Consider the following 26802-nt stretch of genomic DNA (forward strand, 5'->3'; position numbering starts at 1 on the left):
GTTCGCGGGAGCTCGTGGTGTCCACCTGCCCCGGGGAACACGTGGGCCGAAGGTAGATCCACCTGCCGCCGCCCTCCGCGAGACGAGCCTGCAGGAACCCGCGGATCCTGGGCCGCAGCCCGGCCCCTGCGGTTGTCGGGCGAGCAGGGAGCCAGGGGACGGAGGAGCCCAGCCCGGGCCCACACGCGGGGTTCCCCGTCACTCGGCTGTCGGGAGGCGTTGGCACTCGGGCTTCCTCTTTGTCCCCAAGTCTACCAAGAATCTGTACACTTGCAGCAAATGTGAACAAATATATTTAGATATATTTAAAAGAATTAAAAAAAAACATTTCACAAAACATTTGTTGCCATAGGAATTTTTTAAGCAATAAATGCCCACATCAAAATTTAAACATCGTTCAAAGTATGATCATCCGTACTAGTAAGTAATGCAACAAAGTATGTAAACAGTGAAATCCATTTCCCAGTCCCTGCAGGAGTCACTTCCTTCCTGGGGTGGAAGCCCAGACAGTGTCCAGGGACCAATTAAGAAACTGCTATTTTCAGAGCAACAAAAATAAAAGCTTTTATTTGTTCATTTGAATATAAAACAGGCGTTATCACAGATGTACAAAGCTTACCGGTGGTTTGACATACGAGAAGGTTGCCGTCCTTTGCACATAAAAATTTTGTTTGAAACCGTGATTGGTTGAGTACATGGAGTTCTCTAACCAGTCACACACTCTATGAAATAACGCTGCTAACATTCAACTGATAAAAGGGGCAGTTTCCCTTGGGTAAAGTGTCAAGCAGGATTAAATATACATAATAAACAAGCACCATGAGGAAGCCGCCCTGTTGGGTTAGGTCTGTGTTTCAATGTTCATTGTGTACCCTTCTTTGTGCAAGTTGATTACACGGTTTTGTCTGACTTCAAAAGCACAAGGTCACAAGACAAACATTGTTACATTCCCATGGATGATTTATCTACGGCACAATTTCTAATACAGAACAATCCTTCTTTATTGCTGAGTATTTCCTTCCTCTTGCACAAACGACCTTCGATCCCAGCCCCCAACCCTCTGGACCTCAACGCTAACATGAGAGATGACAGGACGTCCCTAACCACGTTCACGACCGCCCCTCCCCGCCCGTGAAGCTCATACTGGGAAGTGATAACCTGATTTGTTGTTTGCTTCCGACACCAGCTCGACCTCACAATTACCCTGTAGCTGTGTTTCCTAGTCAGTGTCTTACCTGACACCTTAAACCTCCTTCCCCTTAAACAAGGTGGGTGTGTGTAAGAAAAGGTCTTTTCCTGTGTGTGGTGGGGTTTTCCCCCCTTAGGAAGCAGAAGACTGTAGGAATGTGTATCTGAAGCGTGTAGAGAAAGAGTCACACACAGTGATGAACTCAAACAATATTTAAAAAAATCAAACAATTTGTGGAGACGGAAGGATGCACCCCACATGCAGACAAATTTCTTAAAAAGCCACTTAAAATTTTTTAAAAACAGTTAGCCTTGGATCTTGGAAGTCAAACAAAACTCTCTTTGAGCAAAGGGCTTACTGCTGGCGCGTACAGCAAAGGCCGATGAAGACATCGCCTACGGTATAATGAAGAGAGACTAAGGTTTGCCCAGCAACAATCTTGGTCATGCATTTCTAGCAACGAGAGCCACTGCAGGGTCCTACTGGGGCAGTTACAAGAGAAACCACACTTGGACAGTGGATACCTCTTCTGGGCTGGACACAGAGGGGCCAACGTGATCGAGGAGCGCACAGATGAGACGCGGACACCGGAAGGCGTGTGAGGCGGCGGCGGCAGCGAGACGGAGATCAGAAACGCATCATCCACGGGAGGAGGAACGAAGACAGCCGGGGGCCTTCCCGCAGGAAAGCTCTCGCCGGCGCTCTGCGAGGGCTCCCGGCCGCTCAGGAGGGGTCCCTGCAGGTTCTGCTCGCGCCGGGCGGGGGAGCCGCACACAGCTGGCCGAGGGGACGGTCTCCTCTGCGAGTCTTTTCCCTTAAAGCTGCTCTGGACAGTCTGTGCACTCGGGACGACGGCCGTCGGAGGGAAGCGGCGCCACCGGGTGCAAACCGCCACGGAAGAGTGTCCTTTCCATGCCAAGGACCGGGAAGGGTGACTTGAACAAAAATGATGAAGAACACGGAACTCTGGCGGCTCAGGAACAGCGGCACTGTCCACCTGCCTTCCCTGGTGCGCTCCGTGGCGCGGCCCGCACCGCACAGACCGCTCACCGTGGCCCCCACGGCCAAGGGAAAATAGTGCACGTTTAGCCTCCGACTCCTTCCCCATCTCTGAGATGGCAGTAACTTCGCTTGCTGGTCTCTGGTTCTAGAAGACACAGGTAGACCGGGCTACAGGCAATCCGGGATTGCTCGTGTCGGCAGAGTGGGTGGGAGACAATCTCGCTTTGTCTACAGTACAGTGAGGGACACCATGCAAGTGACAGGTTCTGCATTTTAAACTTTAAAATCTCCTTTGTTCATTAGTGAATTTATATTTCATATATATATATTTGTTGTGATACTATCCACGCAAGATAATACAACACTTTTTTTATATTAGCAAACATTACAAGACTTTAATGTTCTTGAATGTTTTTCTCTTTTATACTTCTAAAGAGATCAAAATAAATTAAACGTTTTGTACATAATTACATGTGAAGTTAACTTATTTTATCTTTTTAGTTTAGTACAAAGATATCTGCAAGATAGTTGCCGAAATACACCTTATTTATAATTTCTTCTCACTCTATGCTAACTTCAAAGGCCGTAAATTAGCCTTTGTCTCTCCAGCACACTTCTGACAGAGAAAGCTGCTAAAATCTAATTGGAAGGTGCTATTTGTAAGGTTTTCTCGTACCTCAACAAACTTTCCTAAAAGGATGAAATCTAGCAATGGCTTAAATTAGTAACAAGGTCCATGTCATTAAGATTTTATGACACATTAAACAGAGAAAACAATTCTTTGTCACACTACATAAATTGTTTAAAAGAACCCATCTGGAGGGCAGAATATTTTTTTAATTGCTATTTTGGCTTAACAAAATACCACATTTACGAAGAAAGCACTTATTATTCAATAATTAAAAAAAAAAGAAAAGAAAGTTTTTGAAATGGGTTTTTCCAACAAACTGAAGGCAGTAATCCAAAGTCCTTCTGAGCAAGCTTCAGTGGTAAACGCACATTCCACATCTCACCCCCATGCCAATCAGGACTGCTGCGGAAAGTCTCACCACCGCACCAACAAGGCTCCATTCCGGCGAATGTCACCCCCGTGCCGGCAAACTTTAGTGACACTGAGAGAAACGGTTACTTCCCTAGGAGAGTCTGCGGGGCCAGAGATGACGCTACATGTTGTAGGCCACGTAGATGGGATCCAGCTGGTCCGCCAAAAACCCGTCTCGCAGGTGCATCCGCTGCTTCTCTCCCCGAGAGTTGATGGGGATGACGCCGATGTCCACCACGACCACGACCCCCACCACCAGGTAGTGCTCCTCCAGGACCACGTTGGTCACCAAGGGCACCAGGTCCAAGGCTTCCTGCTCTGACCCATCAAGCTCAACCACGACCACCAACAAATTAGTCCAGGTGAACACCGCGCTGCAAGACAGAGAAAACCGTTGCTAGGCTGTGAGGCGTTTCCGTGACAACTGTGTTTGCTTCCCGAGAAGGCCCACCCGGTTCTTTCCTGACCTGCCCGTGCACTGACGGTCTCTCTGAGCCCGTGGCCCTTAGCTCGCTAAGTGGCTGCGCTCACTCCCGTGGGCAGCGTTTCCTAACGGCCGGCGCTCATGGCGGCTGCCGTGCACGCAGGGGATCTCCGTGCCGGCAGCACCTGACAGCTGTGGCTGTGGGACACGGGGTGCCGGGGCACCCCAGATGCCCCAGCACGTGCGCATGGGGCCCCTCAGGTGCAGTCCTGTCCTTGGGCGTGGTCAGTGGAGAGCGGGCACAGGCTGCAGAGCAGCCAGGGCTTTGGGGCCCGTCCTGACCTCCCTCTGCCACAGCAGGAGGAGGACGTCACGGGAGGGAGAGAAACACGGACCGCCGCCAGCTCTGTGTTCGGCTGACCATGGGCCCCAGTCGCGCTGGGGCAGACAGCGCAGCGGTCAGCTGCAGACAGGGCCGGGGGGGGGGGGGGCGCCCAGCAGCGGACAGCCGCAGCACTGGGTCTGGGAGGGGTGTCCGGCAGTGGGAGGGGAACCGTGTGGGCGGAAGTTCCTCCAGAAGGTCAGCGACTCACCCAGAAGCCCTTTGTTTGGGATCTTTCAGTGGAGGGCGGCCCGGACGATTGGGTCTGGCCAGTGTGTGGGAGCCTAAGCCGCCTGCGGTTTCTAGGCTGGTCTGTAAATGGGTGGTTACAGGGCCTTAGAAGGCGATGCTCCTGGAGCCCTCGGTCTACGGGCTGGCGGGGGCAGGGGAGGCCTGTCGGCGGCCGGGCTCCGGGGGCCTGCGCTGGGCCGCGGGCGAGAAGGGTCCAGGAGGCAGCAAGTGTTTGGGAAACGCACTACTGTTCCCTACGACCGTATGGGTAGGTCTGGTCAGAAAAACACGCCCGTTTTGTTTAGTGTGACCCACACACACGTCAGCGTGGCAGGGAAGTACTGGAGAACGGGTCCCCCAGGCAACTGCTTCTGCTGCCGACCGTGACGCGTGCAGCTCAGCAACGGTCCTGCCAAGGTCCGTTCCCAGCATGTGCTGGTGCCGCGTTCCCGGACTAGGGCCCTTTATGACACTAAAATATTGCTCTGTGTGGCCCAAATGAGCCCATACTGAGTTTGGGACATCACAAATTTTATACCAGAGCAGCCACCTGGGGTATAATTTTATCACAGCGTCTGACGCTTTCGACACAGTATCAAGAATCGGGTTTCTGCATTTGATGGAGGAGGGGGCTTGCCAGGGAGCTACAGGCTGGGCGGGCGTCGTCCCCCAAGGGCCAGAGATGGCCGACCCTGGACACGACAGATGAGAAGGGGGGATCTGGCCTGGGTGAGGTCAGCTGGCCCGCGCCTCCATGAAACAGGCCCACGGAGGGATGCAGCGTCCGCCCTCGCCCTGGAGCGAGTCACTGGGGGTGCGCGGGAGGGGGAGCCCAGGTGGGGCAGGGGAGGCGAGAAGGAGCGGGGACAACAGGTTCAGCTGCGCGGGCTCCGACGGACGGGGCCCCGCGGGACGGGACTGTGGGTGCGCTTGTTGAGGCAAGGTGAGTGCGACGCCCCGCACGCATCAGCTAGTGGGCCACGGGGCAGGAGGCCATGGCAGGGCGTAGAACACACCCCAGGGGCGGCAGGGAGCCCCCGTCACAGACCCCGAAGGTGGAAACAGCCCTTTGCCACCAGAGGGAAATGCTTGGGGCAGGTAGGACAAGTGTGGGAGGCGGTCGCTGGCGCGTTGAGCTAGGGCGCGGAGACAGAGCGAGCCCTGCGCTGTCCCTGCGCGCCTGTGTCTCCAGGAGTCCTGGCTCCCGTCCACATTCATGTGCAGAGGCGGCTCCTGTAGCCCCGGGGGGAGAGGACAGTGCCTCGTCGGAAGCACAGGGCCACGCGTGGGGTCGCCAGCGCACTGTCTCTTCCATGCATTTGAGCTGCCGTCAACAGATACCCCCCCGTTATCAGCTCCCCAGGGGCAGTGAAGAACTCAGGCTCCTGTCCCCACCAGGAGGGACTGCTCGGGGGACATTCTGGCATGTGGCTCCCTTGGCAGCTGAGCCCGAGAGCACATGGGTCCCGGAAGCTCTGGGGTCGAGCAGACCAGTGAACCTACAGCAGAGGGCACGGAGTCGCTCTGCACCAGTGTCCTGCACCAGGGCCACCGTGCATGGGCCGTGAGGGCCCGCGAGGCCCCCAGGCCAGCCCCATGCAGCAGGAGGCAGGAAGCCGTGCTCTGGGACGGCGAGCCCCTCGTCCCCAAGGGCCCTGCCTGCCTGGTCACTGGCCTCTGGTTGTACTCGGGCGGGTCCCCTTCTCCACAGCTCAGCCTTCTCCCGCGAGAACCGGTCACAGCTCCCAGGGGGACAGGCTTCCATGGGGTGCGCCCGTTTCAGGGCCCGCTTGTGTGTGCACATCCGTCTGGCTCTCGGAAACAAAACTCAAACAGCGACCACCTGGCCTCCTGGGCCTTGCCCCGCAGGGGTCAGTACCGTGTCCTCCAGGGACACGTGGGACACGGCCTGCGGGCCAACAGTGCTCCCTTCCGGCCGAGCTCTTAATCCCAGAGCTAGTGGAGCACAAACCCTGCTTGCCCGCACGGGGCCCTGGGACGCCCGCTGTGCCCGCTGCACTCACCACTCCGTGACGCTCTTGTGGGCTCGGATGACCGAGGTCTCGATGTCAATTGGGTGGTACCGCATGCCCCGCAGCTCCATGGCCTCGTCCAGCGCGCCCACCACGTACAGGGCGTCGTGGCGCTCTGCGGGGGCGGGGAACGTGTGTGAGTCTCCGCACCACGCGGCTGCGTCGTGAGGACTGAAGGTTCAACCACCCAAGTCAGACACAGTGGCTGAGGATCGGGGTTGCTGAGTGCAGGCTGCTCGGCCCTTTCTCTCATGGGTCTGGGCCACCGGGACCACCGGGGTCCCCGGGACACCAGCCTGGCCAGCCGTGCACCTTGGCACCACGGGGCCCTGTGCGCATCCAGCCCCAATTCTGCACACCAGGACACTGTCTCCTACTCCTCTGGGCCCCTCCGCCCCTTGGGTGCCAGCAGGCACTGCGCTCTCCCAGAGCCACAGGTCAGCACGCACCACGGCCTGAACCAAAGCCCGTGCCCTCGGACAGCGTCCCATGAGGTCGGAGCTGCTAGAAACCCGGCTCCGAGTGGGACGAGTGCGCAGTCTCTGGTAACGTCCGCGAACAGAGACCCTTTAGCTCACGCAATCCCTCATGCAAACCTTGGACAACGACAATGGGACGTCGGTCCATCTTCCCTTAAAGCTAAGCAGACCCCTTCATCTTTAGGGTAGTAGGTGTATCGGGAAGAGTCTGAAGACGTGATTGGCAGACAGGAGACCGGGAGTCCAGGTCGGATGAGACGGAGACGTTGATTTGCTGTTTTCTACTACTGCGGCAGGTGTCCCACCTTTGGGGGGTCCCTGAAGTGGGGAAACCGCAGCAGTGCTGTCCCAGAGCCCCCGAGTCTGGCAGGATGGGGCCAGTCCCACCTCCTGGGGGTCCGGATCGCCACGGCCCGGACTCGCTTGGGACGTCACAGGAATCCCAGAGACCGTGCTCAAATAAAACAGTCTATGATTTTCCCCAATTGCTGATGTGATGCCAAAATATTTTTGTGTTTTCCCCTAAATACACACCAGTTCGGCCAGGTTCAAGCCCTGAGGACCGCAGCGGCGCTGGCAGCTCAGGCTTCCCCGGCGCGAGGCCTTTGCATTTCACCTTCCAGAACTCTCCTGCCCAGCACCAGCCCCACTTGGGGGAGGGGGCAGCAGCCTCCACCCGCCTGCCCAAGGCCTGAGTGCCCCCCTATCTCCCTTTCCTGACAAGCCAGGCCCGGGACAGCCCCCGCGGCCACTGTCCAGCCTGGGTCCCGGGCGGCCCTCAGGGGGACGGGGCGGCTGCCTGGTGGGCGAGGGGTCTGTCTGCTGCATGGGGCAGCGTCCTGGCTCCTGTCCCTGGTTTAAACCTGTCCTTGGCTCCGGGACAGCGCAGAGTCTGGGACATGTGGCTTCAGCGTGTGGACTCACGCTGGCCCTCCGCTCCTTCCCACTCGGCTGCATTCCCGCTGCTGGGCAGCACACAGCGTGCTCTGGGGCCGCGGCCTGGCCTCTCCGCTCACCGCCCGGGCTCTGGGCAGCACACAGCGTGCTCTTGGGGCTGCGGCCCGACCTCTCTGCTCACCGCCCGGGCTCGTACCTCCGTTTGCATCCGTGAGCTCCGTCCTCCGCAGGAACCCCAAGTAGCCCGTCCTCGCCCAGACCGTCTGCGTGTCTCCAAAACTTAACCTTGAGTTGAAGTGGTCTGACTGGAGGGACTCGTCTCCGTAAATGGTGAAGTAGCCACTGGCGTTGTGGGCGCTGTGAACCCAGATCTGTGAAGGAAGCGACAGAGCCGGGGCTCGCCTGGGGGCTCGCCCGGGGGGTCTGCAGGAGCCTGACGCGGACGCCACCGCTTCTCCTGGACAAGAGCCACTAATCAAACAGTGACGCTGTCCGCCTCGTGAGGAGCCCGTGAAAACGCCTGGAGGGTTTTTAAAGTGAGCGCATCAAATGTGTCTGCCACCAGGCCCCCGCTGCCACCCGGGCGCCTGCATCAGCAGGGACAGAAGCGACACGGCCCACGGGCAGATCGAACCCCGCCCGGCTGTCCTGCGCACAGTCTTCTCAGTAAGACACAGCCCTGGGCGGAAAGCAACAGTGAGGGGCTCGCTCAGGCGCCCGGGGCAGCGCGCCGTCCTCCTGTCTCATCGGGGAAAGCGTCCCCGAATGAGGCTCCTGTGCAGTTCCGTCACCTCCGCTCTGATCTCGCCTGTGACCGAGAACGTGCAGTGAGGGCCCAAGCCCAGCCTCAGAGAAACGGAGCTGGGCAGCGCCTGACACTCACACCGCCCTTTATACACAGGCGCCGGCCTCCGGGAGAGGCGTCCCCTGTAGGGTCCCGAGCCACGAGGTCACCGGAGTGTCCCGTGCACAGTGGAGCGACCGGACCCTTGTCTGCGTGACGGGGCAGTGACCAGTCCCCCAGCACATCATGGCCTCCCGTCGCCGCACTCCCCGAGCCGCACTGTCCACTCCCCGTCCTCACTCACCTCACAGCCGCACGCGTTCCTCTCCCTCCCCTCCCCCCTCCCCGCTGCGCACCTCCTGCCCTGTGCCAACCGCCAGCTGGCTCCCTGTCTGCTGAGCGCGGGGGTTTCTCATGGGGTGTCAGCGCCTATGGGGCAGGTGACCCCGCAGCCGGGAGAGGGGCTGCCCGGGGCACACGGCGGGCTCGGCCTCGGAGAGAGCGGGAGGGAAGGAGGGGGAGGGAAGGAGGGGTGTTTGCACCGGCCGCGACGTCCCCTCCGTCCTCCATGGCTGGCCACGCTGGGCAGGTGCTGGGCGGGCGACGGGTCGGCGGGGAAAGGTCTCGTGGTGAACGTGAGCGAGCGGAAGGGCTTCCGACCACGGAAAACACCCGTCGTTCCGAACCCGCTTGCTATGGACACGGAAACGCTAGGACTCGTGGCCGTGGGCTCCGTGCGCACTGCTCCATCCTCTCCAACAAATTCTCGGCAGCACCGGCTGGGCCACGGGAAACGCGAGCCTCGACGTGAGCAACCTCAGCCCACGCTGTCTCTCCTCCCCAGCTCTTCCAAGAGAAGATCCACTCTCGAACCTCAACTTGCACAACCCCTCGAAGCAGTAAAGCTCATTTCCCGTCACTTCCCGGCCAGTCCGATCACACGCACGGTGGCTTAGCGGTGGGAGGGGTTTGCTGGTGTCGGCAGGGCGGAAAGCGGAGAGCAGGAGGGCAGATCCGCTCATCCGCACACCCCACACCTCACCGGGGGCACCTCGTAACTCACCTCACCCAGGTGGGAGTCACCCAACGGTCCTTTTGTTTCTGGATTCGCAATTATGATCCGAACCCCTGGAAGGATCTATGTGGAAAAGCACATTCTGGTCAGTGGACACAGAGGGACGGGCTGTGCGCCAGCTGACCCTGACCTTGCCTGCAGGGTCAGAAAGTACTATGGCTTTCAATCAAAATCCCGTACCGCAGCATGACGTAATCACCACGCGGCCATTGCGTCTTACCGCATTTGTTACTACAGTGACGGAGCCCGTGTTAATGTGACCTTAAAATCAAGCATCTGAATGAAAACAGGACAAACGGTGTGACTCAGCTCGCAGGACCTCGGCAGGCCTCTCGGTTGACTCTCCACTTACACTCAACACTGCGTGACGTCAGGGGACGCCAGCGTGGAGGCAGGCCTGCGGCCGGCCCGGAGGCAAGCATGTCACGGGTCAGGTTCTCAGAGACCCATGTGCCCTGAAAGTGCAGGAGGGTGTGGCGCAGCGCCACGGAGGGACGGTGGCAGAGTTGGCGCGTCCCACATGTTCTGACCTGAAGGCCCGTCCTGCTCTCGCTCTCGGTCACGCTTCAACACCCTCCGGCACTCAGGGTCTTGTGTCCGAATGTTCGTGTCAAGCATTTCCTTCTCAGCGGAAGTTTGGAAACATTTCAAATTTCACTAAAACCACATGCATACGGCAGCACAAGCTGGTTCTGCCAATTTAGAGACTGCCCGTGTGCAGCTAACGGGAGACACTGAGATCCGGCAAAACGTCGGTGGTGAGCGTCCTGTCCTGTCCCGTTCCTGTCCCTTCAGTCTGACGTGGGACATGACAGCTCTGGCCCCTTCGTCCCGCTAACAGCTGGCTTAGGGCGGGTAAGCCCGGCATCCTCCCCTTGGAACCAGCTTCGTCCTGAGAACTCTCAGTGGAGCTCATGTAGACGAAGATTATAAAAGGTCCAGAAGCAACATAAGGCACTCCTGGAATTACGCCAGATGGAGGACAGTCCCGATACCGGGGCCAAAACCAGGAAAGGGTCTTCACTTACCATAAATACAGGTCTTGCCCTCTAACCCACATAAAAAACACACCCACTGTGACAGGAACTACACTGTCCCCTGACCACCCCTTTTCATTCACTTCCACGGCAATCGGTCCTGGCTTTTTTCCCCCAGGCCCAGAACATTCAGAACTAATGCTGCGTTTCCAACTGTCCTTCAGCCAGTGTGACTGTGTGACCCGATTCTGGCCAGGGGTATCAAAGTGGGTGTGAGGCGGCTTAGGAGCCTTGCTGAGCTCTGGACCTGCAGTTTCCTTTTCCTGCTGCTTCTGCTGCTGCTGGAATGTGCAAGTGATGGCTGGAGCTGCAGCAGGCACTTCCAACCCTGAGGCACCCTTGGGAACGGAATCCGTGCAAACTCGAGTAAGACAGAAGGGAGCAGGGACTCTGGAGTTTTCATGATTTCTTTTACGTGAGAGAAAAAAAAATCACCTAACTTGTTTAAAACACTGTTGTTGGAGTTTCTGGACTCATGGACAAACCCAGTTCTGAAATATGACATTTAAGAAAGCTTTTTGGAGAAAATATTCTATAAGATGGATTTCTTGACATGTCAAAGCGCACGCACGCTGAGCCTGAGACTTCTGCAGAAAGACATCTTTCTTCCGTGAGCACTTACTTTTCCCGACTCCATGAGGGGCAGGCTGTGGGGAGAGCCTCTTTCCACCAAGCGGACTCTGCAAACAGAGAGAGAAGGTGTGATGACGTACGCGCCGGGAGCCGACGCCGCCCGTCCTCCAGTCGGCACCTGCTCGGGGCCGGGCGGGGGAACGTTTGGTCGGCTGGCGAGCACCGTCCAATGCAAAGACAGCTCAGAAACCAAAGAAGAAATGGTCCAGCAGCAGACGGCTGCTGGGCTCCGGTGGGGAGACGGAGACACGGCACAGGCCACAGAGAGGCCGCGCCCCAGCCACCAAGTCTGCACAACAGCTGGGAAAATGACTCTGCACCCAGAGGACGCGGGACTGAGCGCAGCACTTGCAGAAAAGGACGGGGCAACGTCACGCCGCAGCGCTGAACCCAGGGCCGGCTGTGGGGACCGCGCTGCCCAGGGCTGAGGCGACAGGAGGCCCCAGTCGGTGACTGCAGGAGTCTGACGCCAGAGTATCTGGGCCCCAGGGGGAACAGGACCGGCCAACTCAGAGAGCAAGGACGTCTTTCAGAAAAGAAACTCTTTTCCATTAAAACAATACTTAATGGCGATTTAGTCTAAAGAACTGTGGGCGGGGGCGCCTAGGTGGCTCAGTGGGTTAAGCCTCTGCCTTCGGCTCAGGTCATGATCTCAGGTCCTGGGATCGAGCCCCGCATCGGGCTCCCTGCTCGGTGAGGAGCCTGCTTCCTCCTCTCTCTCTGCCTGCTGCTCCCCCTGCTCATGCTCTCTCTCTAACAAGTAAGAAAATCTTAAAAACAACAACAAAGAACCACAGACAACGCTGGTGTGACCCCAGCCCGAGCTGGCTAAACCCTTCCCACCGTTTTCTTAAGTGCCTGGTCCCTCTCTGCCCCCGTCCGGTGGGCTGCGACGCTGTTCACCCATCTGAAGGGCAGTTGTTCTTGCAGGAGAGGGAGGCACAGCGGAACGTGGCCAGACACTGCGGAGCAGAGTTGGGGGCACAGAGCGGGGGGATGTCGTGTGTCTCCACGCCACGGAGAACGGGGGCTCGGCACGCCTGCCCCTGCCCCCGCACCATCAGGGAGACCCTCCTCCTAACTTGCAAGTACCCCAGAGACAGAGGGGGGCGGGGGAGAGGCACCGGGGCACCGCAGGAGGAAACCTGGTGGCAGTGGGCAGGCCGGGTGTGGTGCCTTCTGCTGCCGCAGGTGGAAGGAGCCGGCGTGGGGTGAGTGGGGCGGAGTCGTGGGGCTGGAGGCAGGAAGGAGGGTGGACACCTTCTCTTCGGCAGCCCCGGGGAGGGGAAGTGAGGGCCAGACCGGTGCCGGCAGTGACCCGGTGAGGCGGAAAACTCAGTATTCCAATTTGGGATCTGACGGGAACTGCTCAGATCTCTGGTGTTTGTCTTAGGGGAGACCTTGACGCTGACAGTGGGAGATGAGGAGTCATCCGAGAAAACCAGCTTGGACCTCAGGCACGGTTCTGGAATACGCTGTCAGGCCCAGTGACATTACCGTCCAAAGCTAGCGCTCGGTGCCGTCATCCAGAACTGCGGGACACAGACCCTCCTCCGGCCCAGGTAGGCCGCACCAGGACTCAGGGCTGCCTTCGCAACAGCACTGACGGCCCGGGGGCCGGCCTCGCTGCAGCGCACAGCAGACAGACGCGCCGCTCTCATGGGGTTGGGAGTCCGGGCCTCGGTGCCAAGCGAGCGCCAAGTGACGTGGGCACGCCTGTGTCCGGCAGCTCGCTGCCCAACAGCGGTAGTTTGCTGCACATGGAGAAAGAAAGCTACGGGGCCAACAGACGCACTCCAGTCTCTGCGGGAGCAGGGCTGCTGTCCAGGGTCCACAGCTGGCCATACCCAGGGCAGGTGCCCCCAAGGCCAGGAGTCAGGCTGGGGAACACGGCTCTGACCCAAAGAGGAGGGCCGTCTCAGACACACGTCTGCTCTGCCCCTGTGCACGCACAGCCGTCGCTGCTTCAGGCCGTCGGAAAGCCCTGCCGGGCACATTGGACGGCCGCAGCAGCTCTGCCCACTGCATCAGGACCGTGAGGACGTGGGAGAGGACATCCTGGTGTCAAGGGTGGAACTAGAACACGAAGGGCAAAGTCCCCGGACTGGCCTCGGGGGCTCAGGACCTGCTCCCCGTCCCTGCAGGCTTCTACCCGGGCCTGGGCCTGGCCAGTCGGAGGGGACAGCACCAGGGCAGGCTCTCCTCCCGCGAGCGGAGCTCCTGGCCGCACACACACGTCAGCCTCCTCTGCCCTCGTCCTGCTCGAAGGGACTGCTTGGCCCCGTCCTTCCCTGTCTGATGCAAAAGGAGGGACCTCGCCCCACACGTGGAGTCAGAGGCTCCTTCGCAAGTTTCTCCTCCGGCCAGTATGGAAACGGCGTTCTGTGTCCGGGCCCCGTGGGAGCAGGGACAGGGTGCCGGCATCGCTCACGAGCCAGCCATTAATGCCACGTAAGACGGCCCTCCGTCCACATGGGAGGGGGGACATCCAGAGACTGGACGACGGGGGACCAAACCCAACCCGGCCCCGCTGGGACCAGCAGGCAGCGCCGCCTCCTGAACATGCTGGGACCTGCGTGTGCAACACGCGCGGGAAGGGACAGTTTTCTGCGCACGCAGAGATGAAGGCAGACCCGCGGCGAGCTAGGAGGGCGGCCTGTGTGGGTGCAGCCCGGCTCAGTCTCCGGCCCCCTCGGCGCGGGAGGGCGCCGCTCACGGGGCCGGCTGGCGTCGGGTCGGAGGAGCCCCGCGTGCCCGTGGGCCCCCGCCTGCTGCCCGTGGCTGTGGGGCCGCCGTGGGCACTGCCTCTCCCAGGGGTCTGGAAGGTGACAGCCGCACAGCAGACACGCGAGGGGCTGTGTGGACAGGCTGTCTACCAGCACGTGGCCTGGCTCCCTCCACAGCGACGCAGGCGGAGAAAGTGGTCCTGTCTCCCGAGAGAGCCCAGACCGAGCCCACAGTGGAGACCCTCTCGGGGAGACTCTGACGGACGCGGCAGAATCTCCGGGCGCGACGCAGCCACCGACCGACCCGCCGCCCGGGACGCGGATGTCCTGCCGGCGCTCTTGCTGCCCTCACGGCCGTCCCGGTGCACCGAGCCGGCTCCCGAGGGGCGCGAGCCCCTTTCCCAACCAACGCGGGTTCTCAGCAGCTCACGAGCTCGCTCGGGGCGCTGGTCGCTCACGTCCCCTCTAACCTGGCCGGGCCGCGGGAGGGGAGGAGCCCTGCTCTTTGCTGACCTTCCCAAGCTCAAGAACAAAGCCGGGGCTCCCCAAAACACGGTTTCCTGTCTAGTCTTTCTTAACGATGCAACGCTCAGGCTTCCACCAGAAGAGATTATAAGGAAGACGGTGGACGTGGGGCCGACTTATGATCCCGATGAAACCCCACCTTGTGCTCTGAACTTGGACCGTTTTGGCCCTGACCTGAGCTCTGCCCTGCCAGGCTGCAGCTGTCCGCGTGACACAGGGTCGCTGCAGCAAGACGTCGCTTGCAATGGGTCCTCCTCAGGACCTCCTCCGGCCTCGGGGGGTGCACTGGGGGGGCCGCCACAGCCTCACGAGTTCCCCCACACTCGCCCCTTCCTCATCTGCCATGGATCTGTGGACCACGACTCCTGCCCCGGGCCAGGCCCACCAACGCTGCCCCACGCAGCTGGCCACCTGCGGACCAAGCGCGACATCACACCACCTGCCCCGGGGCTGCCAGGAGCGTCCGGACAGGGTCCCCGTTCCTGCCCGTCACGCTGCTGCCCAGCTCGGGTTGCCTGGTGGCCGCCGTGACCTGGAAAGTGAGCACTGTCTGCACCTTCAATCGCCACAACCTGTTCGGCTACGGCTGACGCAGAGGAGGGACAGGACCCAATGTCGTCGCCGGGGAAGACGAGTGGCTCTGTGCCTGCCCCCTGTGCTGTGGACGTGCTACCAGAAACCCCAGGGCTTTCACAGAACATCCTTCCAGCGTCTGAAGCAGCTACGAGACTGAATGGAACATGACACCCTCGGCACGAGAAGTTTTTTAAAGTTCCAGAAGACGGCGGGTGGGAGGGGTCCCTAACGATGGGGGGCGGGTGCTCCGGGACGTGGGGCCCCGCTGCTGGGGCCGTGGCCGAGTCTGGTCCTCAGCCTCCCGGAGGCCGAGGCGGAGGGAGGAACAGGAGACCCGTTTTACTGTGCGGGTTTGGCTGGTTAATAGCCTGCGGCAGCCTGTGCGGCTGGTGAAGTGCATCCGAGGACGGGGATGCCGCGGTCATACCCGCGGCAGGGGAGACGCCGCGGCACACACCAAAGGCCGTGGTGCTCTAAGGGAAGCTCAGCCCCTGATGACAGCAAAGGGTTCCAGCCCCCCCGCAGCCTGGGGGTCCCGGAAGCCCCAACCCGGCAGAAGTCACCCCAAAACGAGGGACAGCGGGCAGAACAGAGGAGCACGCTTACAGCCTAGAGCCACCGTCCGAGTACCTACGTGTGACCGCGGCCTCTCCTCCCGCAAAATCACGAGCCTGACGTGCTCCTGCCCCGGCAGCCCTCCTGACGTCCGGATTGTGCTCGTCTCCCCTCAGACTGAAGGAGCCCTGCGGCCCCTTCTCCCTGCTGGTATCTGTCTGTGCACCCTCGACGGGGCATGGGTCCGGCCCCGTGTCCATTCCTAAGGTTTTGATGCAAACTCATTCAAATTAAATTTAGGGAAAATGTCTGTTTTTCAGACATCTAGGCTTTTCCTTTTAACTAGTAGCATTTATTTTTGGGATAGTTTTATTTTATTTTTTAAGATTTTGTTTATTTGAGACCATGAACGAGAGACGTGCACGTGAGTAGTGGGGAGGGGCAGAGGCAGAGGGAGAGGCAGGCTCCCCGCCGAGCAGGGAGCCCAAAAGGGGTCTCGATCCCACAACCCCGGGATCATGACCTGAGCCGAAGGCAGAGGCTTCACCAACGGAGCCCCCAGGTGCCCCAGGCCAGTCTCAGATTCACAAAAAACCCGAATGCCCAGGGTGGCCCCGCCAGGCTCCCAGTGATAACCGCGGTCCTGGACACAGAGGTGCGCGCGGCAGGGAACGGACGTCCGCTCCCACTAAGGAACCAGCCGCATCGACACTTTTCTGTCACCTTGAGTGCATGAGTCATCGTATTTGCCAATGACCTTCTCCTGCACCCCACGGGGTATCCAGCTCCCACGTCTCTGTAGCCCCCCCGGGCCGGTGCAGCCACTCACAACTTCCATTTTAATGCCTGTAATAGCCGTGCGGAGCCAGGCGGGCTGGTCTGTGGGACCATCTGGTGTCTCTCCCGGGGGGACGGAGGTTGTGCGTTTGGCGAGGAAGACCACGGAGGTGAAGCCCTTCTTACCACGTCCGGCCGAGGGCACGTACTCAACACAACGTACCCCTCTGTGCTGGCCCGACCTCCCTCCCAAAAGAATGTCCATCAGGTGTCTCCCTTAGTGTGACCCCTGCCCCTGTCCACACCCCGGCTGGGGCTGGCGGCGTCCTCCGAGGACGTCGAAGAGCAGATCCCTCTACGGAGACGTCCAGCGGAGCCCGTGCTGGGCGCACAGGGCGGTGTGGAGTGCCCCGCAGGCTGTTCTGGTGTTTGCTTCTACCTACCCTGTTCCCTTCTACGTGGGCCCGCATCTGCCCCAGACAGCGGGCGTTGGGTCTGCTACCTCCCAGCAGACGGTCCCACTAGGGCACATCTCCCTTCCCTTCCTGAGAACAGAAAGGCCTGCAGAACAGTGTCTGGACTTGATACGTTATGAGCGTCATTTCCTGGAAATGTCTCTGAAAGTAATTTCGAAATCATAGAAAACTTGCAAAAATGAAAGGAATGCGAAGAACCTTCTAGCGTCCCTTCGTCAGGATCACCTGTTGCTGCCATTTTATCCCGTTCGCTGAATCACGTTTGCTCTCTGCGCTGCTCCCCAACACACACACACATACACACACACACACACACACACACGAGGTGTGTGTGTCTTTCTGAAGGCGAGGGGGGGACGCCGCTTCCAATGGACCCTCTGCTGCTCAGTTGTCCATCACGTCCTCCGAGGGGGGCGACTCTCACCCACAGTCACAGCACGACCGTCCACAACAAGAGCACCGATCTGAGCCCTGACCGCAGCCCCGTCCATCAGCCCAGCGCCGGCCGCGCGGCATCTCCCCACGCCGAGGACCCGCCGAGCACCAGGGCTTGCGGCTGGCTGTCCCGTGTCTTTAGCTTCCATTACTGGGGAACATTCCCAGAGCTTTTCTGTCTTTATGAAATCGGCGTTTAAACAAAAAATGCAGCCCTTGCCTTTTAAAAATATCCCTCAGGGGCCCCTGGGCAGCCCAGTCAGGTAAGCGCCCAGTTCTTGACCTCAGTCTGGGTCTTGATCTCAGGCTGTGAGTTCAAGCCCCACACCGGGTTCCATGCCCAGCTGGAGTCTACGTAAAGAAATCAATAAAAAGTAAAAATAAAAATATCATTGGTAATCATTTAACTCAAAATTGGGTCAAGACTGAACACAAAAGTTAGAAGTATAAGAACATTCTGAGAAAACAGGGCAGAAGCTTAACGTCAGATTTGGCAAAAACAACAACAACAACAAAACAACAACAACAAAACAACAACAAAAAAAACCACAAAAAAAATCCCCAAACCTTGCACTAGGACAGCAACGCACAGGCAGCAAAAGGGGCAAACACGGGATCCCACCGCAACAAAGACCCGTGCCCTCGGCGACCTCAACAGAGCGAAAGGGCATCCGTGGGAGGGGAGAACACGGCAAGTTTCCTTGGTGAGACCCAAGAAGGGACTGCGACCCAGCACACAGAAGGACTCCCACCACTCAAAAATACAACAATCTGATGAGAAACGGGCAAAGGACTTGAACCGACACTTCCTTCTTCGAGAGAGTTCTGTGCACGGCCAGCAAGCCTGGAGGACGCCCAGCAGCACTGACCACCGGGAGTTCACGTCAAAACCACCATCAAGTCCCACGGATGCCCTCACGCCGTCAGAGCGGCTGAAATCAGCCGCACGAGAAACCCCGGGTGCGGGCGAGGATGCGGAGAAACGGGACGCGAGCCGGGGCAGCCGCTCCGGAGAACGGCCTGGAGGGTCCTCAAGAAGTTGAACACGGAGCTGCCCTCCGGCGCAGCCCCGTACCGGCCTGTTCACAGCAGCCGCTTACACGGTCAGGGACAGGTGGTGCAGGAGGAGGTCACACGTCGCTTCAACACGCAGACCATGAGTAAATCCCGTGACGCAGAAGCCATGCCGTCCTTCTGTGGTGCCTGCCACGCTCCGAGCCTGGGGTCCCCTGTGCCCGCCCCAGGCTGCGGTCAGGCCCACGTCTGAGCACGCGGCCTCTCTTCCTCCACAAACAGACTCCCCCCGAAATAAGTTTATTTAAGCAAAGAGATGCTTCCCTTCAGGGGAAAAGTCTCTAGGATTCCTTTCTTCTAAAATCACTCTCCCTTTCCAATGCGGGATGGGCCTCCACGGGACAGCCACACGGGCCAGGATCAGCTGCCGGCCTTTGGCTTCGCTCAGGTCCTACAATCCCACGGGCTTCCCAGGGTGTTATGGTGGTACGGAGTGTGTTAACAGCGGGAGCAGAGAAACTCACCAGGACACAGACAGAGGAGCTGAGCACACCGACAGGAAGAAAGCGGGTTTTCACAGACTTGTATCTTCCATCACCTTCTCCCTGTGTCCACTCGAACGCACTCTGGGCCATTCACTCACAAACCACGAGGTGCGTGTGCGCGACAGCAGATGAGGAGGGAGACAACAAGAAAGGGGGCCTTTCCAGTGGCTCGGCTGGTCCGAGGGGCTCTGCTCCGCCTGGCCGACGCCCCAGCCCAAGGCAGGGCATCTGCTGTCCTCTCCTCCAGGCCTGCGTGCCGCCCCACACAAGAGGGCTCCTCAAGGCCTTACCCTGCACCGTGGAACCCTGCAAAGGCGGCAGGATCGCACTTGACGCACAGTGTGCCCAGGAAGGGCTCTCATCGCTCTGGCCACGTGTGCACGTCTCACAACGAGAAATCAGGGACCGTGTCCACCTTCCTCTGGAAAGATCAGTGCACAGGGCGGCAATCTGCAGTGGGGACCCCCTCCCGGGAACCTGCAGGGCATGAACGAGATCTCTCTGTCAGAGGAGACACGGCACTTGTGACACGGTGGCTGCGAGAACGCGGCGGACGGCTGATCTCGGGGTAGCGGCCGGACGAGCAAACAGAAGTACAGGGCGCTCGGTTAAATGTGAATTTCAGATCAACAGGGATACTTTTCAAAGCACACGTTCACCCAGCGTTTCTGGACAGATTTGTGCTAGAGGAGTGATGCCGCTTGTGTCTGAAACTCAGAGTGAGCCGGCCGTCCCGTCGTTCATCTGTCGCTCCAAGTCAGAGGACCCCGTAGAGGCCTTCGGGGTAAGAGTTAATGAATAAACCAGTGGGGCAAAACCTATCCCGTCAATACATTATTTTTTATTTAAATTTGATCTTTGCTGAAAAAGATTGCAGAACAACTTCTCAGAAGAAGCGAAAACATTCTAGGGAAGGAACCCTTAATCAAAAGCCCGCAGATGTCTGAAGTGTGGAAAGAACTCACAAACCGCACCCGAGCATTCAGAACCCGGTGGGGAAGCGTGTCGGCCGGAACGAGGGGCGGGACCTGGCAGTCTGCTCTGGACACCCTCGTGCAGGGGACGGGGGCCAGGCCGGTGGGTTCAGAGACGTGGCTTGAGGTCCCACGGCCAGCTGGTGGCGAGCTGTGACCCGTGCCTGGACCAGCCCCCTGGAGCTCTCCCTCCTCTGGTGGGACAGCAGGTGTCAGAATGAGGTGCAAAGATCAGAAACGAGTGATGGTTTAAAAGGTGTGTGGTCTCTAAGGGATGCTGTGCTGGATGGGGGGAGTCCAGAAAGCACCGAGGGGAAGAGCTCGTCCTCAGTGTGGGGCTGGGAGCCTGAACCTGCCTCCCGCACCCGGCCGGGACCTCGCAGACACGGCTCCAGGGCTCCCCACCTGCACAGCCAGCGCGGAACCTCTGACAGGCTGGCTACGCTGGGCTACATTCTAAGGGGGAGAAACACAGAAAGGGGACTCCTGTCTGTATGTGAAGCTACCAACCCGGGGAAGAGTCTTACAGGGAAGAAGGGGCTGGAAATTCAGCCCCAAATTAACGCGTCGCAAAATATGAACTCTCCCTTTTTATTCCATTTTCTCCATCGATAAAGTCATCTGATTTTCGAGGACACTCCTGAAGAACTATTTAAGGAATGCACAAAACCCACAGTGCTCGGGGCGCCTGGGTGGCTCAGTGGGTTAAGCCTCTGCCTTCGGCTCAGGTCATGATCTCAGGGTCCTGGGACCGAGTCCCGCATCGGGCTCTCTGCTCAGCGGGGAGCCTGCCTCCCCCCCTCTCTCTGCCTGCCTCTCTGCCTACTTGTGATCTCTGCCTGTCAAATAAATAAATAAAATCTTTAAAAAAATAAAAACCCCACAGCGCTCCAGCCCAGATCTAGTCCTCTGTGATGAGGCAGTCGCCGTTCAGCTGGCCAAGCGCCGAGCCGCCAGGCCAGGGGAAGGAAAAGCAGGTCTGTAAGTCTGTGCACCAGGAAGCAGGTCTGTAAGTACATGCACCAGGGACGCATCTACAGAAGCGATACATCGTTCAGACGTGTTACACGACTGAATCATCACCATGCTTCCAGGAGTAGGTCCTCCTGTCTCTCCGGTCAGACAGGGGGTGCTCGGGCTCAGTGGAGCAGAACCCAGGAGTGCGCAGCCGGTGTCTCATCAAACGCCAGGGAGACGACGATGCTCACGGCAGCCAGAACTCCTGGGGTCAGCTCCGTCCACACGGGTCCTGGGCAACGGAGGCGACCATCCCCCCGCCGCATGCCTCCCGGTGGCTGTCGAGGAGCGTGTGACCGGAAACCAGCGATCGATCCAGTAATCAGTGCGGCTCCCCACCCTCCCATCAGCTTCTGCTAAGACCCTCGTGCTGGTCACGCATACACCGAAAGCCGGCCGAGAGCGGGTCCTCTTCTGCGGTTCTGTGTTCACCTGGGCCCCCTCCTGCCCTGCACAAAATTGTGAGTCTCACAACGCACTTGGACACTCACTTCCCTCGGGGTCTCCGTCTCGGTTAACCGCTGACCGGGACTTAATGGACTATCCCTGCTTTTCGGAGACGCAGCACCTCAGGTTAGGAGGAGTGAGGAAGCTGGAGAAAGCTTTACACTAACATTGTGTCCACAAGATTTAACTCCTAAAACTATTTCCTTGAACGCTGGACATTTTTTTCTTTCCCATGTCAAGTCTGCAAACTCCAAGCGCTCAAGGAAAGATCAAACTGGAAGAGACGGGGAGACCATGAATTCATCTTAAAGGAACGTATTAGAGAGTATCTTTAAAAAGTCACGGTCACTTTCAAGCACCCCCAAACCATTTCACCCTCTCGCCCTCATGCACAGTGAGGCTACGTCCACTCCGGCAGCAGGACAGTCAGTCCCTTGCTCTGTGAGGCCGACACGTTCTCCACAGTGACCTGCCGTAAACAGAGGACCAAATCCCAACACTGGGTCACAGGAGACAAGAGGCAGAAAGTCACGTAGAAACCAAGTCAATTTGGGGAACTATTTGGTCACAGGCTTCCACAACGAGGCTCTCCTCCGTCCCATGTGTGCACGTGAGCACGCACCATCTCTTTAGGGAAGCTGGACGTACACACGGACAAGGTAGCCCTCTCCAGGTGATTAGCTCATAATTAAGCAGGTGCCCTGGTGTCCTGTGACTGTACCAAAGCAGCGGGAACAGTGACCATCCCATCGCTGAATCTCAGTGGGTCTGACCTCAGCACAACAGCTTCATTTTTTCCCCACAAACAGTGACAAGATAGAAAGTCAATGTTTGCAAAGGTCCCCTGTTTCACCTGCACCCCCACAGGAACCTGGAGCCCAGCGAGCTCCCTCCTGCCCCGGGTCACGCTGGTGCCGTGGGAGGGAAAGCTTCAACCCCGCTCCCTCACAACCCCTCACAACCCCACTGCCCTCACAACATCTCCAGGGCCCTGGAGGGCGGCTGTATCGTGCCCGTTCTGGGCACAGGGAGACTGAGGTCACAGAGCCTGCCCAGATCTGAACTCTGATCGGCTGGACCCACAGCCTCTCCGTCCCAGTAGCTGTTGCTAAGACACTTCTGGGTTCCGTGCTGACGAAGGTCAGTGCTGAAGTCAATGGTCTTCTCTCTGGGAAACGCACAGGGTAGATAGTGGAATGGAACTCAACGGAACTGGGCTTGAAAGCAGGAGGACTTCACAGACTCAGGGTGCTACGGACAGTGGAGAGGACCCTGGGGTACTACTCCCAGCTCGGGGAGGGGGTGGGAGCTCCGGCCTCCAGGGGCAGGGGCCTCACGGGTGAGGGGAAGAGCCGGGGAGGTTTTCGTGAGCGGCGTGTCGGCCAGCGCGCTGGCCTGACCTAGCCGGGAAGGCCCATCACAGCGGGGGACGGCAGTGGACGACACAGGACACGAGAGCTCGGGCTCCTGGCCACTGACGCTCTGGGGACAGACCACACTAGAGGAGGAGCAGAGGAACCTCCCTCAGCTCTCGGCCTCCCCCGTCCCCCGCCTGCAGGAGGCGAGAATGGAAATCAGCTGCGCCGGAGCGCGGGTCGGCCGTGCAGGCCCGTGCAGGAGGCTTTCTTGGGGGAGGCCCGGCCAGGGCGGACGCGGCCGTCTCCCTGCCCTGCCCACCCGCAGGGCCCTCGTCACTCGTCCACATGGCCAGTGACCGTGACACCCAGCAGCCGCCGGTGATGCATGACTGACAGCAACTCCGAGCTCCCGGCGCTTCTACTTCTGCCCCGTGACCTCGTCAGGGAGCACACACCTCAGGACGAGGGTGTCACTTCAGAGGCTTGTGGACCTCGATGACGGGAGACGCGGGAGGTCGCCGTGAGCGTGCACCGTATCTCAGGCCCTGGGTCCCGCCAGCGTGGACGCTCTGCCACGCCGCCCTGTGCCACGCCGCGCCCTCTTGGCGGGAAGAACTTCCCCCCGGGACGTCCGCAGGGTTAGTCCCAGAGACCGGAGACCGTGCTGCCTCCGCTTTCCGTTCGAGCCCTCCGTCCCCACCGTCTGACCATCCCCAACGCTCCAGGACGCACGTGACACACAGGGCTCGGACGGGCGTCCACGGCTCCTCCTGAGTCACAGGACCCGTGTTCTTCCGCGTGCCCTCACAGAGCCTGCGTGTCCCGTGTGTGGGGCTGGACCGCAAACGACCGCACAAATGCTACCCCAGCAGGGATTGGGGGGCGACTGCTCAGCTTCGGAATCATAAAGGTCTAATATTGTACCGTTTCCAAGTACCTTCTGCAGGGGTAAAGCCTAGAAGTCCCACCTGGAAATGCCGATGACCCTGCAACAAGTTACTTGAACTCTTTGAAGCCAAATGTTGCCATGGAAGAGTATCCGAGGGAGGGTGCGGCCGGGAGTGGACCTGGGGCACGGTGCTGCCCGTGTCTGCCCTGGGCCTCTCGGACGGGCGTCTAGCTCGGGGCTCGAACCCTGACTCCTCTTGCACAGCAACATCTAAAACGAGGCCCACAGGGACCAGGCAGGCCTCATGTGGGACACGTTAGGGGAAGGCAGGTGGCCCTCTCGTCTCAGCATTTGGACCATCCGTGTGCGGCTGACGCCCTTCCCACAGCACAGCTTCGGGGCACCTCCGGTGTCTGTCTCTGGGACGCCAGCATACCACCCCGCAGACTGTGCTCAACAGACACAGCCTGACGTCCACGGGGCCCGAGAGCCCTGCTGGGGATGTCCACTGTGACTGGGGGGGGGGGGGGTACTCCCGGCCTGGAGGGTGTGTGCACGGCTGCCTGGACCGCTCCTCAGCCTCCACAACCCCGCTCCCCCACACACGGACGCGGGTCATCGGGGGAATGCCGGGCCACTCGCTCCGTTGGGCAAGGCTCCCCGTCCACTAACGGTGATCGCTAACTCTCTCGTCCCCTCGCTCAGCAGCATGACGACCCACGGGTGTCGGCGGCCGAGCGGAGGATGAGGCATGCGGTGTCTGGCCGTCACAGTGCCTTCACCAGGCGCCTGCGAGTCCTTTCTAGGAGACCCCAATATGCAGAACCATGCTGCTGGGTCCCAGCCCAGGAACAACCACGAGCCGGCATCGCCGCAGTCACTCAGTGGGGGGCCTCGGGCATCCAGGGACATCCTCCTGGCGGGGGCGGAAGTTCCTGGCAAGGGTGTCATCTTGCTTGTTCCTCCGCCTCCTTTCCCCGCTTGAGGAAAACGGACAAGCGCTCATAGGCTCACCTTTCGTTTTTGCTCAAGGCGGCTTGGGGAGCTGCACAGAAGGGGACTTCACCCGTGTTTTAATTTTTGATGGAAACACCTTCACACAAAATTTCAATTCCCGTAAAGAAATGTGGGCAGACCGCGTTGGGCTCCCTCGCTCCCTCTCCCACGGCCCCTGCTCGAGTTCCCTCTCTAGGTGTCTGTCAAATGAATAAATAAAATATTAAAAAGAAAAGAAATGTAGGCAGAGTGCTGGCAGCTTTAAAAGGTGCCACATGGTGCTCAGGCTTCTGGACAGACCGTCAGAGAGGCAACTGCGGTCACCCTGCCCGGTCTGCAGCGGTCTTAGCGCACAGTGGACTGCCCCAGCGGGAACCACACGGAGGTGGAGCGGGCACGGTTCAAGCCGAGTGGCGCGGCTCTCCTGCTTGATCCACCGGCAACGTGCGCACCGCAGAGAGACACTGCGCTCCTTCCCTCCCTCGACGGCCCCCGCACGCCGGCAGCCAAGAAAGAAACCCCCAAGCGCACCGTACCTGTCGTGTCTCAGAGCTCGCATATCAACATAGACGGTGGTTGGGTCAGGTCCCGAGGTCCCCTGCAAGCAAGGACACAGCGCGGTTAACTCACGTTTGTGGGGAGCCCTCTGGGTCTGTGCTTCCTAGTAGTTAGCGAGAATTTCTTTGGTAAAATCGCAAACCAAGCAAAAACTAAAAAGCACTAGACCCACACCTCTCCAAGATACCCGTTCGTTTCTAGTTTGGTAACCTCTGCTCTGAAAGGAGGGGCTTAGTCGGACTGTGCTGGATTTCCACAGGGCTGGACTCTCCACCTAGCTACGAACATCAGAAGGAAAAGAGGCTCTGCGTGTTGCCAAATAGAAAAAGGCTGAAGCTGCCGAGACGTCCGGCTAGCAGGCTGTCGAGGACAGGGGGCTCCGCTCCTGAGAAGCTCCTACTACACGCATCCCAAAAGGTGTGTTTCTAGAGGTCAAGATACTGAAGCAGAGCATGGGACCCGGACTGACAGCTCGAGAAGGAAGAGGTAAGAGATAGTTATCTTGTTCTGTTTAGCTCTGCCTCTGCCTTGGCATTCCTCCAGCCGAGGGAGGTTATTTTCGTCCGGGACACGGGTCGGGGAGGTGGCGCACGGATCAACAGTGCAGTCCCCGGGAGAGCTCCGTGACCAAGCTACCGAACACGGGGGGCAGAGGTCTGGTATTGGCAGCACAAATCCCTTCAAAACCTGCTGGGTTGACTTCTGATCAGTGACTTTCCGCCACCCCCGTGCACTGCGACTGCAGCTACATTAGAACCGACAAGTGGAGCCGTTTCTCGGGATTATTCAGGAAAGGATCTTAATCTTGTGTCATGAGAGACTAAGCTAAACACGGCTTCCCCGGGCCGGCCGCGTGCTCAGCATCCCGGCTGCCGGTCTCCAGCCGCGAGCACAGAGCGCCGTCAGCCTCCGCGTGCAAGGTCACGCCCCGTGTTACGCCGAGAACGTTCTCTCCCAGCGACGGCTACTCACGGAGCCGTGTGACCGACCAGCGCCGAGGGCAGCACTGGTCCGAGGTTCTGAGTAACAGAAAGCACGTAACCACAGGCGGCCAGTTAAGAAGTAAACAAATTGGAAAACAGGTCACCAAACGTGGGACATGAAGTCAAACGGACAGGACCCCAGACAGGCAGAGACCAGCAACAGGAGCGTGTGTCGCGAGCCTGCGACATTCGAGGAGGTCCGAGAGCGCCCGTCCGTCCGCGGCCCGCGCCCCGAGCCAGGCTCCGCACTCGACTTCTAGTGGGTCCCAGTGCTGGAGGCTGACGAGACGGTGCTGGGTAGGGGCACTGGTGTGGATGAAGAGGAGGGTCCCCTAGCTGCTCGGCCCGCTTCCACCGCCTGTGGGCTACAGCGGCAGGGGCAGGATGAGAAGAAAGGAGAGACCACCGGACCAGCGGAATCACAGACACGCAAACGAAACAACCCAACAGTTACAATGGGAGGAGGAAGAGGCGGAGGGGCCGGGGAGGGGGAATGCAAAAAGCAGGAACAAAGTGAAAAGAAGACCAAAGCCAACGTCAAGCATGGAAATCGTTAAAATCAATCATGGTACCATTAACGGCTAAAAAAATCACAAAACTTAGATGTCAACAAACCCACAGAGCAATAGAGGGGAGCGCCAGAAGACGGTCTCAGGCCAACCGACCCGAGTCACCGCTCACCACGCAGGGTCGGTGGTAGCACCCGGTATTTGGATTGCGGGAGGCGCGTGAGTCCTTTTCCT

General features: G+C 59.2%; 1 protein-coding gene across 3 annotated transcripts in view; it reads right to left on the bottom strand.

The window, feature by feature from the left end:
- Window positions 1–282: 282 nt before the first annotated feature.
- The window catches only part of DIP2C (disco interacting protein 2 homolog C), a 346775-nt gene continuing 320255 nt past the window's right edge, over window positions 283–26802 (bottom strand). For all 3 annotated transcript variants that reach the window (XM_059183672.1, XM_059183673.1, XM_059183671.1), the window contains 6 exons: window positions 25055–25116; window positions 11198–11255; window positions 9527–9601; window positions 7876–8050; window positions 6295–6418; window positions 283–3607 (listed from right to left, as the gene is read on the bottom strand). In XM_059183672.1, coding sequence (XP_059039655.1) covers window positions 3355–3607; window positions 6295–6418; window positions 7876–8050; window positions 9527–9601; window positions 11198–11255; window positions 25055–25116 — 747 coding nt within the window. In that variant the 3' untranslated portion in view covers window positions 283–3354. The remainder of the gene's footprint in view (window positions 3608–6294; window positions 6419–7875; window positions 8051–9526; window positions 9602–11197; window positions 11256–25054; window positions 25117–26802) is intronic.

This window comes from Mustela lutreola, chromosome 8 (assembly GCF_030435805.1).
Source record: "Mustela lutreola isolate mMusLut2 chromosome 8, mMusLut2.pri, whole genome shotgun sequence".
In the NCBI taxonomy this organism is placed as follows: domain Eukaryota; kingdom Metazoa; phylum Chordata; class Mammalia; order Carnivora; family Mustelidae; genus Mustela; species Mustela lutreola.